Source organism: Cryptomeria japonica, chromosome 3, assembly GCF_030272615.1.
Source record: "Cryptomeria japonica chromosome 3, Sugi_1.0, whole genome shotgun sequence".
Lineage (NCBI taxonomy): Eukaryota > Viridiplantae > Streptophyta > Pinopsida > Cupressales > Cupressaceae > Cryptomeria > Cryptomeria japonica.
Window position 1 is genome coordinate 728,985,972 of NC_081407.1, and position 15,501 is coordinate 729,001,472.

The window sequence follows — 15,501 nt, forward strand, 5'->3', positions numbered from 1 at the left end:
AACACAGTTTCACATTTACTGGTTAAAGTCCTATTTGTTAGTTAACTACCAAATTCATTCCATAGCTTTCAGGTCAATCATAGATGACTTAGATAACATGATAAAATAACGTAACCATAGTTTCCATCAATGATAACACAAACTGATCATCAAGTCATCAAACAACATCTCAACTATATCATCACCAACAGTCCTTATACTGGTTCATCAATATCATCAACAATTATGCCAATATGCCAACAAGATGGATCCTTTGAATTCATACTTCATATTTGTACTATAGACATGAGTACTTCTAAGTTAGCTAAGAGAATCAATTAGATCAAATTCACAATTAAAAATATCAATTATCTAAATGATTATCTACTTTTGATGTCTTTTACATGGTAATTCAAAAGACACCCAAACTTTAGGGTTTCACAATTCAAACTTATTTGTGTAGAGAAACTCCATGATTACTATGTTCTTTTTAAAATGTATTTAAAAGTGCCTTTTATAAAACATTAATAGTACTAGACTTATTTCTATTGCAGTTGGAAGTCTATTAGTAAGAATTAGTTTTTCAAGATTGTATTACATTGCTTTAGAAATATTATGGAAATTGAAAAGAGTGTACCCACTCTAAAATGATTTGAATAATATATCTAGAAATCAATTTAAACTTTGTAACCTTTATCATTTGAAATTATTTTTATTTATTTCTATTTTATGGCAATACTTGAATATCAAGAGGTCTGAAGCTTAGTATTAAAATGTTATTTAATTTATCATTGAAATATTGCAATCTCGCAATTTTTTAACCCAATTCTTGAAATTTGTAGTGGACATAAATTTTAAACTTTAAACTTCGCTAGCTTAAATATAATACTAAAAATTCCTTGAAGTGTATTTTAAGTGATCCATTCTTGTGTGAATTTCAACTAGGTCACAATTTTTTTAATATATCTTGTTACTTTGATATTTCTTGTTAAGGCATCATCAAATTTTAGAATCCTTAGGATTTGACCTAATTTTATACTTTTGAACTTGTCAATTGAATTTTATAAGCAAGGTTTACATTTCACTACTATATTTTTTATGTCCTTAGGTTTGATCAAATGATTAACATTTTATTTCTAATAATCTTAGTATCGAATCGATAGTTCATATTGAAATTTTTGAAAAACTATATAATATTGCCCTAATTTATCATTGAATCAAATAGCTAAACACAAGGAAAGAGCCACCGACTTGTTCAATGAACATGATATAATACTAAAATGATTGACAAAGGAAGCCTTAACTTGTTACAAATCTCCTAACACCAATAATATGTTATTCAATCGATTCAATAGTTGATGAAATCAACTATTATACATAAAAATGGTTATTGAATTCATTATTTTCATGTAATCCAATTGTTGGAGGTTGCAAGAGGCTTTTGAATCATCAGAACTCTTATATTATGTTTACATAGTGATACTATGATTTATGAAATTTATTTTATACCCTTGTAAACTTGATTTGTGCAAGCATTAATGCTAGAGGAAATTCTATGGACAAGATCAAATATGCAAATAATATTATGGGGACTACAAGGAGTAGTTAACATTAAATGAAAACATATAGAAATATCCCTTTGCACCCTACAATCTTGTAAATTTTATCATTGCAAACTAAAAACCTCGTATTTCACTATAAAAGGTGTTAGGCCCAATATGGAAAGCTAATGTACTGAGAGGGGAGGGGTGAATCAGTACTTCAAAACATTTCTTCAACAATATCTTAACTATTATGCACAAACCGAATAGTGTAGTAACATAATATAGAACTAAAACTAATAGATAACAATTATACATGAATCACTCCATAACACATATATTTTAGTTATGCAAAAACTCTTGGTTAGAGAGAAAAACTGCGGTGGGGATGGCACCCACAACTTCACTACTGCAATAATAAAGAGTGCTCGATTAGAGCTACATGTTTAGCTATTTCTGATAGCTTACCCTATTAGGAGTAACAAGATCTATTAGATCTACGTTGCTAAAGGATTTTACAACACTTCACCTAAATGCTGCACCTGTTTAGAGGCTTTACAATTTATAGACTTGATTAGAGTCTTTTACCCTGTTAAAGGTTTCTCTTTCAACTTCACAATATTACAATAAAATCATTACAAATATCTGCAACTTTACATCTGGAATGTTATAGCAGATTCCATATGCTCAGAATAGATTACCTTGCTTATAGCATACCTCGATAACCCATATAGTAACTCGGTAAACCCTTCTATTTACTCTATTCTTTGACTGTTCTCTAAAAACCTTCTCGGTGACCTCTATGTCTCTGTAACAGTCTTCTTACACTCATGCACACACCTTTAACTCTTAACTCATGCTGTATAAATAGATCTCTTATGTCGGTGATCTAATTCATTGCTTCTATCTTACAAACATGATTTATTGAATGAATAACCATGCAAAATATTTTATTGGTTAGATAACCTCAAAATCATACACAATCTTTAAGTGCAATTTCCAATGTGATAACGGTTAGATGTGCCTCGACCTTGTAACACGTTTTCATGTGCATGTCTAGGTTCAATGAATCTGGTAACACGTTTCACTCGGTATAAATCAACTCGGTGTGTCATCTTTGCTGCTCAATAAACATGTAAAGATACTCGGTAGACAACTCGGTGTATACTGCGTTCTATGACTTCTTTCTTCTGTAACCGACTAGACTGTACATACCGACTGAATATTTCGGTAGTAGATAACCAACTAGAGTATATAGTATAACTTTGACATAAAAGTAATGGCGATCTGATAAGTAGTAACAATCTCCCCTTTTGACATTAGTTGAGATGTTTGACAAAAACTACTTTTAAAGTTATAACTCAAAAATCTATATACTTTGCAAAATGACTATATTGACAGTATATACAATAGTCAATAAAATAACATATCAGATATACTCCCCTTGTCGATATACTGTACATAACTCTGATTTTGCATGCTTAGTGATCTGTTCTTGTGTGCTTTTCTTACTGTTCTGTATACTGCTCTTGGATATTCTGATTATTCTGCTTGGTATACTCCCCTTGTATACTATACTCCGAATACTATATCATTCTCTCAATATTGTATCAAAATTGTATCACTCCCCAAATATATTGTATCACTCCCCCTTTTTGACAAACATCAAAAACTTAATTTCCATTCGGGGGCGGTAACTGGTCAAAAATGGATTTGTACTTGGTCTGTGCGTTGGTGAGAGCGATAGAGAGTGCATCCTTTACATTGTCCATTAAAGAATTCTGTGCTTGAATATCAGCCAATAGTGATATTAAGCCATCTAGAGTGCTTCCCTCTTGAGTAGATAAGTATGTGGCTCAGTTGATCTGTTCTTGGACTGATGAAAGATGTGGAAAGAATAATGTCTGAAGTGTCATTATGTCCATCCTGATCTTGTGTTCTTCATTTCTTAAGTCCAATTGTTGAGCCATGAGCTGTTGAAGCTTTGTATAAATATTCTGAATTGAATTTGGCTTGGTGGTCAACTTATTTGAGAGATCGATGATCTCTTTCTCAATTGCCTCTATTTTATTCTTAATGCCTTTAATGAATAAAGAAAATGTGTAGAGTTTCTGAAATAAATAATGAATGTGCTTGAGTTGAGGAGTCAACTCAGCAATAAATTTGACAAGTTTAACTTTGCCAATAGCTATAGCTTTTTGTACCTCTTCTATCATTTTGGTAGTGAGCTCTTTGTCTTTCAGCTTGCTCAAATACTCCGATGCATCTACTCCAGATGTCTCTATCTTTGTTAGGAGTTCATCCAGTTGAATGTGGATGGTTGCATCTGTTGATACTGTAGCTTCATGTAGCATATCTATTAGGAGTGCTTTTACCTTCTGAAGTACTTTATTTTTCTTTTGAATGGCCATTTTCTTCTCTTGTTCGGCCTTTGCTTTGCACAGTTCACCGAAATCAATGAGTGCTTGCCCCTTTAATTTTGCTATGTCTACATTGGGCAACACTATTGGTTTTGACAAATCAACTTTAAAACTATGCTTCTTCACTTTCTTTTCTTTACCTTTCACCGATGGAACTAAGACAATTACTTGTGAGGCTTGATTACCCTCGGTAGGTTGCTCGGTAGAGGCAACACTTTGATCGGTTCCTTTAGCCTCTGTAGAGTCCTTTAGTGTCTCGGTACTTGGTGTCTCACTTGCAACATTCTCAGTGCCAGAAGGTGCTTGAGATGTCTGCTCTTGAGTAGTACCTTCTCCTGTTGCAGATTTGTGACCTTTAGTGCCTTGATCTGTATCCTGAGGAGTTTCGATTGAGATAGGTTGCTTGACCGGTGGATAAGGCCGAACTTGTTCCAAGACTGATTCACTAGATACAAGTTTTGCATATGCAGTGCCTTCTATCATTTCCTGGTCCGGGGCCTTTGAATCCATGACATCTTCATCTATTTGAATGGTGTCAGCAGGGTCTTGTTCGGTAGCATCAGGACCTTGCTCGATGACATCAACAATTTCAACTGTAGCTTACTCACTGACATCCTTGATTTTAAAGATTTCTTGCCACTTTGCTTTTGTCTCATTTTCTACGTCAATATATAGCCCATTCATTAGTTTTAAGGCTCTCTATTTGACAAGAAACTTTGAATTGTAGGTTGTTAGATGTTCCTTTATTTCAGCTACTGACATATCAGGAAAGAGATGGACTATAATTCTTTCTCTGATTTGTTTCTCTGAGTCCATTGCATACTTCCACCTATTATCAATATGCAGATATAGTTCATTTGGAAGTGACTTAGCTAGTTCCAATGGAGCTAACCGGAACTTTAGAAGTGTGTAGATGACAACTTCTTCAATTTGTCTCTTTTCATCATTGTTCCTGATTTCATACTTAACATATCTAAATCCTCCAAATCCTCCATATTCTTTTAGATTAGCACAGAAGTTTTCAACACTAAGTACATTTACCTTCTTGCTCTTGATAATCTGGAATTTGCTTGCATCCTCTGATTCGGTATCACTAGACTCTTTTGCCAAAATGAGTCTCTAAGTTGATTTCTTGTATGTCTTTGTTACCTTGGGAACAGTAACACTCTTTGTCTTCTTACTCGGTGAAGCTGCAGATGCTCTAGTGTTAGGTCGCTTTACTGGAGGTGGAGTCGGTGAGACTTTTGATTTGTCCTGTTTCTTTCTCTTTAACACTTTACCCTTAGGCAATTCAGTGCTCAGTGTTATAGCTACCTCTTGGGCTTCAGATTCCTCTTCAGTAATGGAAATGGTGCCTTTGACAGGTGTAGAGGAAGAGTCTTCTCCGAATTTCTTAGACAATGCCTTAATCATCTTTGTTGCCTTTCTTGTAGCTTTGGGTACTACAATATTCATCTTTACCTTTTCCTTTACTTCCTCACAGGTACCATACCTAAGCTCAGTAGCATGTTTGGGCATGTAAGAATTGCATCAATTTTCTATTTTGCGATGTCAAAATCAATCTTGTAACCCATTGGTGACAAAGATTGAATCCTTAGGGTTTCAGGATTTGAAACGACAGACACTTTATACTTAGCAGATAATGGCAACTAGATATGCTCGGTAAACCAGCTTAACAATGTGTTGAGATTTGATGTAAATACCTTGAATTTGCTTTGCAGGAGGTTTGATTGCCTTTGAATCGCTTGCTCTGCTTTCTCAAAAACTTGGTAAGTGTAAATGATCATGAAAATGCTTTTAAGTACACAAAATACCTTATCGGGCTTCGTGTGGGTTAGGTCAAAAACATTAAATGCACTCGGTTCCTCTTTAACTGATTTACTCTCCTTTTTCCATTTTAACCGAGTAACCAAACTTCCTTCATTTACCGACTTGACAGACTTCCTATATTCACTGACTTGACAAGTTTCCTGTAAAGTGCTTCAAAAGAATTTGATAGAATTTCAAACTTACTAATACATCTTAACTATGCAGATTTTGAATTTAGTACATAATATAATAGGAACTGTTAAGATTTTAACCTTTAGAGAATGCAGTCCCTTCATACCTTTACCAATTAATTTGGAATAGGAGCACCTAACTCGGTAGGTAAGGTGCTTTCTTCATTTGACACAATTGCCTTCTTTTCCAAATCATCTTTAATTTTTCTTTTATTTCCTCAGTGTCTTTTCTAGGTTGATCTCTGCAATCTCCAGCTAAGTGTCCCACTTTGTGACAATGAAAACATGCCATACCAGGATTTCTCCATGATCTTCGGTTGTACATCCCAAACCTTATAAAACAGTTAGCACTAATATGTCCATATCTTCCACAACATTCACACCATATCCTTGTATTGTAATCCCATGGTACTGCAGAATACTGTCGATAAGGATCTGTGTGAGTTTGGTAACCTCTAGCATTTGCTCGGTGTGCATACCACATATAGTTCTTTTGCTTAAACCAGCACTTCTCGGTACTATGTCCATATCTATTGCAGTTTTTACAAAACCCTTTAAATTTTACCTTCTGATAATTGTTAACAGACTTTGTCCTACATTGATTAGATGTGTGACCATATTTATTGCAATTGTAACAATAACCATTGGACTTAGTGACATTCGGTTGCTTACCCTTTCTGATTTGGCATATGTTGGCAGTGTGACCTTGATTTCCATAGTAGTTGCAAATAGGCTTCTTTCTTTTGATGTTATTCCTGTTTCCAACTTGCTTTGATGATTCTCCTCTCTCGGTAGTATGAATTCCCTTCTCATTAGAGTCTTTTCCTTTGTAATCGAGTCCTGCATCTTTGTTGGGTCTTCTTGCATTCAGTTGCTCATCCAACATCTTTGATGCTTCATAAATCTTCTTCAGTGTTTCTTTGGATTTCTTCTCTGTTTCAAGCTCATCGGTTAACTTTGATACTTCAAGTTTCAATGCTTGATTCTCATCATTCTTCAGAATTGCTTCATGATGTGCATAGCCTAGTTGATCTGATAGGTTTTGTTGAATTCCAGTCAACCTTGTGATTTCATCATTCTTATCAGATATTAAGACTTCAAGTTGTTGTTTCTCTCTTTCTAGATCTCTTACTTTATCCTCAGTTGTTCTCAATGCATCTAGATTTTCAGTCATCTATGTGCTGAAATGTTCATGTTCTCTTTTCATTGCTTTTAGTTGATCAACTAGTGCTTTGTTCTTTTCTTTCAATACTCCAACCATTTCTTCAGTCTCTTCAGATATACTGTTCTCAGATGATGTCTCAATTTGTTCCACTAACTCTTGAGAGTCCTGTAAATCATCAGATAATCTTCTTCTCACTTTCAGAGATTGTCTGCAATCACTTGATTAGCATGATCCAGCTCTTCTTGTAGATACATAATCCTTTGAGATTGTTTATAGCCTTCCATTGATAAGATCTTTCTCTTTAGGTAGTTAAACCCTTTTCCAAGATTCAAGCTTTGATACCAATTGTTAGGCCTAATATGGAAAGCTAATGTACTGAGAGGGGAGGGGTGAATCAGTACTTCAAAACATTTCTTCAACAATATCTTTACTATTATGCATAAACCGAATAGTGCAGTAACATAATATAAAACTAAAACTAATAGATAACAATCATACATGATTCACTCCATAACACATATATTTTGGTTACGCAGAAACTCTTGGTTAGTGAGAAAAATTGCGGTGGGGATGACAACCACAACTTCACTACTGCAATAATAAAGAGTGCTTGATTAGAGCTACATGTTTAGCTATTTCTGATAGCTTACCCTGTTAGGAGTAACAAGATTTGTTAGATCTAGCTTGCTAAAGGATTTTACAACACTTCACCTAAATGTTGCACCTGGTTAGAGGCTTTAAAATTTATAGACTTGATTAGAGTCTTTTACCCTGTTAAAGGTTTCTCTTTCAACTTCACAATATTACAATAAAATCATTACAAATATCTGCAACTTTACATCTGGAATGTTATAGAAGATTCTATGTGCTCAGAATAGATTACCTTGCTTATAGCATACCTCAGTAACCCATATAGTAACTCGGTAAACCCTTTTGTTTACTCTGTTCTTCGACTGTTCTCTAAAAACCTTTGCGGTGACCTCTGTGTCTCTATAACAGTCTTCTTACACTCATGCACACACCTTTAACTCTTAACTCATGTTGTATAAATAAATCTCTTATGACGGTGATCCAATTCATTGCTTCGATCTTACAAACACGATTTATTGAATGAATAACCATGCAAAATATTTCATTGGTTAGATAATCTCAAAATCATACACAATCTTTAAGTGCAATTTCCAATGTGATAATGGTTAGATGTGCCTCGATCTTGTAACACGTTTTCATGTGCATGTCTAGGTTCAATGAATCTGGTAACACATTTCACTTGGTATAAATCAACTCGGCGTGTCATCTTTGCTGTTCGGTAAACATGTAAAGATACTCGGTAGACAACTCGGTGTATACTGCATTCTGTGACTGCTTTCTTCTGTAACCGACTAGACTATACATACCGACTGAATATTTCGGTAATAAATAACCGACTAGAGTATATAGTATAACTTTGACATAAAACTAATGGCAATCTGATAAGTAGTAACAAAAGGAAACATGTCAAAAGAGGTTAGATGTTGAGAGTATCGATTAACAACATTAAAATTGTCTATTTCCACATTGAGACTCCATAAAGACTAAATTTACAAACATATTTCATTAAATCACTAGAAAGAAACTTTATAGAAAAGAAAAGGGCCTCAAAAGGTTTGCTCAAGAGTATGAAAACTTGGTAGTCTTTCAAATGTCCACAACTTCACAACTTTATTGAAAATCACAATCTCACTAAGGGATTTAAATTAAATCACAGTTACAAGTAATTGAAAAATGGAATCAACCTTAAGTTGTCCAAAAGTTAGAATACATTCTTCTAATAACCAAAATGATATGAAAAATGATGACAAAAGGATCACAAATTTTTCTAAATAAATGCAAAAGAGAGGAGATCCATATTTTGCTAAAAGAAAAATGGGATGTGTTTGCAAGAACAACACATCTTTGTCTCCAAATATATATGTATCCTATGCTTTAACTCCCACTAGCATATTTTTTAAGTTCAAACTATTTAATCCATAAAATAAAAAATAATCTCTTAAGTAGTACTTTAGAGGTGAAAACAATTAAAGCTTATGTGAAATCTAATGTGGTAAATGTCAATTATGACACAAATAGGACTTTCAATACAGTAAATATAATGTTTGATGCTTCGATGGAGCATATAATAATAGATACCATAACACCCAAAGAGGCTAGAATATGAATCTTAATGATTCTTAAGTAGTATATTCTTTAAACTTCACCATCGTCCATTTTAACATATACATAAACAAGAAATTTCTAAAATATTGAAGATAGTTAAATATAGAGAAAACTAGCTTTAGAGACTAGAATATGCTCTTCATTTGAAAATTGTAAAAGGGATTTTTCTACTACATTTACAAAGTTTGTGCATCAAGATAAGCATTCTAGAATCTTTATTGTCAAAATTTCTCCATCCAAAGGATAAAGGGAAAAGTTTATATAGGTCAAAGAATGCACAACTTATGGAACAATCTTAAAAGAGTTCATTAAAAAATGTATTAACATGTGATTGGATTGTTTCAAAAATATATTTGAAGAATGATACATTAATTCAATAAGAAATATTGTAATACTTGAATCATGATATTTCATATGAAATGCAACCAAAAAAAAAAAATTGTGAATTTTCTTAACTAATTGTTTTTGATGAAATTCAAATATAAATTAATTTTCATATTATATTAGAATGATTCACTTTTACCTCCTAATTTCATGATGCCACTATACTCATAGATGGTGCACATAATGTTTTCTTGATGTTGACTCACATAAGGGAGTTCATTTACATGAATTTGATGACAAATTTTGTACGTTTATTGCCCTTCCCTTTATCACCCCTATCAACAAGTTTTTCATCAAGTGAGTTTGTGTCCTTTCTTCTAGCATAGCTAGCTTGCAAGCACATGTTGAATAACATAAGATTAAAAAGTTCATAACTTGATCAACTCATTTTCCTTTGCAAAAAACAATCAATATATTTTCAACAACTGTCTGAGATGGAAGGAAGAATTCTGCATAGAACTTGAAAATTCTCCAAAAGATTACACAAAATATATATTCAGTATTTACTCTTGTTCAGGGATTAACTATTCCAGCATACAAAGGGCAAAGACAATGGATGATCATCAGACATATTTTATTTGAAAGACATTACTCCTTCCTTACCTTGCCTTTCATTCTGACCTAAAGATGGACAACAACCAAAACAAGGCATTCATGTGTTCTGCATCTTCCATTATCAACTTCAAATGGGAAAATATAAAACTTCACTCTGAAAATGTCCAACTGCTAATTATCCACAAAAATTTAGAAAAACAGTGATCACCCACAGAAAATATTGTTCTGAAAGACCTTAACCCAGTTGATCCAAACAGCCAAGAATCCTGCAGAGGATCTTTATGACTCTAAAGAAGAAAGCATAAATAAACAGCTGAGTTACCTAGACAATGTCTAAAATATATTATTGCACCACATGCCCTTTAGATCAAGATGAGAAATGAGGTTATTCTGTTGTGAATCAGTAAAGTAGCATGTATTGTCAAAAACATAAAACTTGTCTCCATCGTTGGAATGAAGCCAGGGCACAGAGCCAACCCAAAATGGATCTAAATCTGAATGATATTGATTAGATGTTGTGGCACCTTGTATGCTCTCACAAATATTACTTTGGATTCCATGACTATTCTGCTCTACCACCCTTGTTTCATATACTGCAGTGTGCATTTCAGCTGGTTTGCCATTGCATGCATATTTTAGTTGCTCAGATTCAGTAGAGGATTCATCTTTTACCTGTGACCTTGGGGCTTTGAGATGTAATCTTTTGTTGGGCGATTTCTTGCTCACATGAATATTCCAGAAATTCTTTACGTCGTTGTCTGTTCTTCCTGGTACACGGGCAGCAATCAATGACCACCTGCATCAATCTTGTGTTATATAAAGCAAATCACATCTTTATCTTCTTTCAAAAGGAATTTATCTGGTCTTGTTGAATATTATCATGTTATTCTCTTTTATCCTTTTTGTTTCTTTCTGATTAATTTGTATCAGGTCTAGAATTTTACCTGTTATATGAGAATTTTATGACGGTTTGATCATTTCAATGTCTTTCATTTGAAGTTTTAAGAAAATATTAATTGTCAAAAATAACATATAAAAAAGAATAGAAAATCTAAAAGCAATGATAAATTAGTGATATATGCAGAAATCTTAAATTTATTATGTAATTTTCATATAAAAAATATTCAACATAATCTTGTTTACAAGTATATTATATTTTTAAAAAATTATATATTTATTAAATGGTAATCAGTTAATTATTATTAATAATATATGTCAAAATATTAAATTTTATCTATTATATCAAGTTTCTAAATTCATACAAAAAATATAAATAATTATACATTGTCTTTTCAAAATATTCTAAATCCATTTATATTTTTATAATAAATATTAATAAATAATATATATTAATATTTTTAATTAGAATACTATATTATATTTATCTATAATAAATTTGTACAATTTATTAATAACTAAAAAAATATCACACACATGTCAATTGATACGATCTAATAAATTTTTGAATTGTAATATACTGTCCAAAAATTAAAAAACGATCATATACATCATCAAATTCCATGCCTATTTGTACTGTTAGTTTATATGATTCTGTGATACACAGGGACAATCAACGACCACCTGCACCAATAAATCATATAATATCTTATCTTAAAAAAGAGAATTTTTTTTATCTTGTTGAATATTATCATGTTATTCTGTTTTATCTTATTTATTTTACATATCTTGTTGAATGTTATCATGTATAGGGGTGACAATCACTGACCACCTGCACCAATCTTGTGTTGGTTTGTGAAAACAAATTAAAGCAAATCTAATCTCATTTTATATAAAAAGAGTTTTTTTCATTATATGTATCTTCCTGAATATTAGCATGTTATCTTTACTTTTATTTCTGCACATTAAAGTCTACCTCTTTGTCAACTGTATATAATTGATTAAAACAATTGATGACAGTAAGGTCTGTAAATGCTCTACGAATGACTTTAGGACTTTAAGCAATTTTGACCTGTTTCCAAGCAGTTTATGAAGTCTTATAATGAGTTCTTCTTCCTCAGGAGAAATATGGCCTCGCTTCACATTTGGGCGGAGGTAATTCAGCCACCGCAATCTGCAACTCTTTCCACACCGATTCAAACCTGCACGTTAGATAAACATTTGTATTAGGCCTGAAATCTGATACGTGGTGAACTGTTCTACAGATTATGTGGAATACTGAAAAATAAAAGCTGATATTGGGTTTAACTATCACCCACTTTTGTAGTTAATGGTAACAAGCTATATACTTCACTGGTAAAATTTCGATTGTATACAGTGATTGGGCAAGCTCTATTGATGATCATAAAAATAGCTAAAACACATTTATTTTTAGGAACAAGTGTCATTTCCTGGTCTTTTAAGAAGCAACTTGGAGGCTAAATATAAGAATACTGATTGATTTGAAGTAAGAACAGACAAGGACTATAATAACAGTTTAGTTGGGAATAGTGACAAAGGATTCAATATTTCATGTTAAAACTAAGCATATTGATTTTAGACGTTGTTTTATCACAGGGCTCGTAATAGATGGGCAAGTCAATTTTAAATTTTGTAGATCTGATGAACAGATTATAGATGTGTTCACCATAGAAGTGACAGAACAAAAATTTAAAGGCCTAAAACATAAGTTGAGTCTCATTAAGTCTTATATTTCCATATAAAATATGATATGGGATTTTCGGGTCCAAAAAATCTGTCTACTTTGGGAACAAGTATACTGTAATGAAATTTCTGATGTCTAATATAGAAAAAGATACTCTATTGATGATCATAAAAGTACTTGAGGAACATGGATTTACTTGAGGATCAGGGTTTTCTAAGTCTTTAAAGAAACAAATTATATTACATATTAATAAAAGTACACGAATAATGATTGATTCGAAGGAAAAATAATCAATGATTATAGCAATTTATTGTGACAATAGCTCCACAAATGCAGTGACTGTTTTGTGGAAGAATTAAGAATATAAATACTACAGACCTTGTAGTAGATGGAAAAATTGTGTAGATTCAATGAACAGTTTATTACTGTGTTTATTAAAGTATTGGTATATCAATATCATCAAATTTTGATGATAGATCGTAGTAGAGTATGACTCAAAATATTAATAAAAAATATTTACATGATCAAATTTAAACTCTAAATTAATATTATAGACTGTTGAAAATTTATATTTTTAAATATTTTCAAATTTTAAAACATAAATGAAATATATGTTTCCAGTTAAATATGATATAAAATGTTTTTAAAATTTTCAAATCAATTTTAAGATTGAAATTCAGTTTGAAGGTTAAAACATCTCTTAAAAGATTTTACAAAATAAAAAATTAGAAAAAGAAATTTAAAATAAAAAAAACTGAACCATGTAAAAGGTTATAAAATTGGACAAACAAATATATTTATTTAAAGATGTGAAATTTTCATAGTTCATAATGTTAGTCTGAATATTTCTCCATTAGACTGTGTGAGCATTTTTCTTCATCAACTTTTGGAATCAGACTACTGGATCACAATCCTATTTCTTGTTCATCATGATGACTAATTATGAAATGTGATTCATCAGCTTTTCAGATCAAGCTCTATAATGATGAGTCATGAAATGCGATTCATCTATTTTCAGATCACACCATGATCACACTCCTTTTACTTTTACTTGTTAATCTTAAAGATGGATCATAGAGTGTGCAAAGTTAGATGATCACACTTCTCTTACTTATCATGACATGAATCATAAAGTATGACAGCACAAATAAAACATTACAAACAGATCTGCAGAATACAAGCTATGAAGAGGAGAACAAAATTGTGAAGAAAACCTACCCGCTCTTGCAGGAAGAGTACTCCAACGTCCCACACCATTGGCTTCAATATATTGTTTCAAAAGAAGATCCTCATTAGGTTGCCAAGTCCCTCGGTTAAGCCCATTCACACATTTGCTTCCTACCATTCTTGCCTATCCTTCCTTGGGCTCTCAATCACATTGATTGTCTGGTTTTCAGACAAAATTTGCCAAATTGCTGAATATATAGATAATTTTCAGAGTTCCTTCCTATCCTACACCGCTTAAACGTTTGGAATGAATTGTCTCGAGATTTGGGCATACATTGATTGAGGGGACTACCTAAAGTGGCTTTAAAGTAGCCCTGTCCCACCCAAATAGTATTTTCTTCCCCTTCAATTATACTATGGTGGACGGCATTTATAATTACTGGCATGTTTTTGATGAAATCAAAACTAATCTCGGATTCTTTGTAGAACGCCTCGTTTGTATTTGCTTTAATGATTCTTGATTGAGTAGCAAATGATTTGAAGTGATGGGTGTGATCATGTCATAATGGTAAAGAGACTTCAGCTGACGAATGAATTGAAGCGAGCACAGTTCTTGCGTACAGATTATGAAAATTTGTCAGCAAAAGGCAAGCAAAGATAAGTTTGAGGGAAAAAGATTGTAAAAATGCAGAAAACTTTTCATAGTGTTGATAGGTGACAGATTCGCTAGGAGTGAATATTGACTTTGTAATATCTCAACTACCAGTCAAAATTTGCTATCTCACGTATAAGATATCTCCAAATCATTTCAATTCGGAATAATATGGCGCACACTGGACATTTCATCATGACTGAGTTGTGAGTTGTGAGGCAACGTACCAAAAAAAATATACAGGTAATGAGGATGTTTGTGAAACTAACTACTAATTTAAGCTTCTTTAGTATAAAGAGATTGATCTTTTTCCAAGAAAGTGACCAGATTAAGCCTCGGAATTTGATGGACGATCCCACCACGATATGCCATGGTCAAAGTTTTTCCCTGCATGACACCAACCTTATGGATGCCCAGCACCTTGCCTTGGAGGATCGAGCTGTATGCTAAGATGGTCTTCAATTCACTGACTAGCCCTTCAAGCTGTCCTTCTTATCAACAACAATTCTTAGTCAAAACACAAACAACAATGCAAACTACATTCTCACTCGGGTAATGAATTGTGTCTTTATTGATTCACAAAATAAGACCTTTTGGTCATTATAACAAACATCAAGTTCATGTTTGGATGGTATCTCACAATTGAATGCATTTTGATTGGATTGCAATACATTTATAATGAAAATATTATCATTTTAGGTATTCTTAGTTTTCTAAGAGGACAAATTGTCTTTTCATATCAAATCAGCATCCTGTCCAGTCTTGTTTTATTCAATGTCTTCAAAAATATATTTTAGTTACATAAAATAGTACTTATCAATGCTCATATGTAACACACAA

At 32.5% G+C, this 15,501-nt stretch overlaps 1 protein-coding gene across 1 annotated transcript; it reads right to left on the minus strand.

The window, feature by feature from the left end:
• Positions 1-10,141: 10,141 nt before the first annotated feature.
• Positions 10,142-14,320, minus strand: LOC131032455 (transcription factor MYB82). Its single transcript, XM_057963433.2, has 3 exons — positions 14,061-14,320; positions 12,210-12,339; positions 10,142-11,036 (listed from the first exon to the last, which is right to left on the minus strand). Exons 1-3 carry the CDS (start codon positions 14,185-14,187, stop codon positions 10,574-10,576), a joined length of 720 nt encoding a protein of 239 aa, XP_057819416.1. The 5' UTR covers positions 14,188-14,320; the 3' UTR covers positions 10,142-10,573.
• Positions 14,321-15,501: the final 1,181 nt, after the last annotated feature.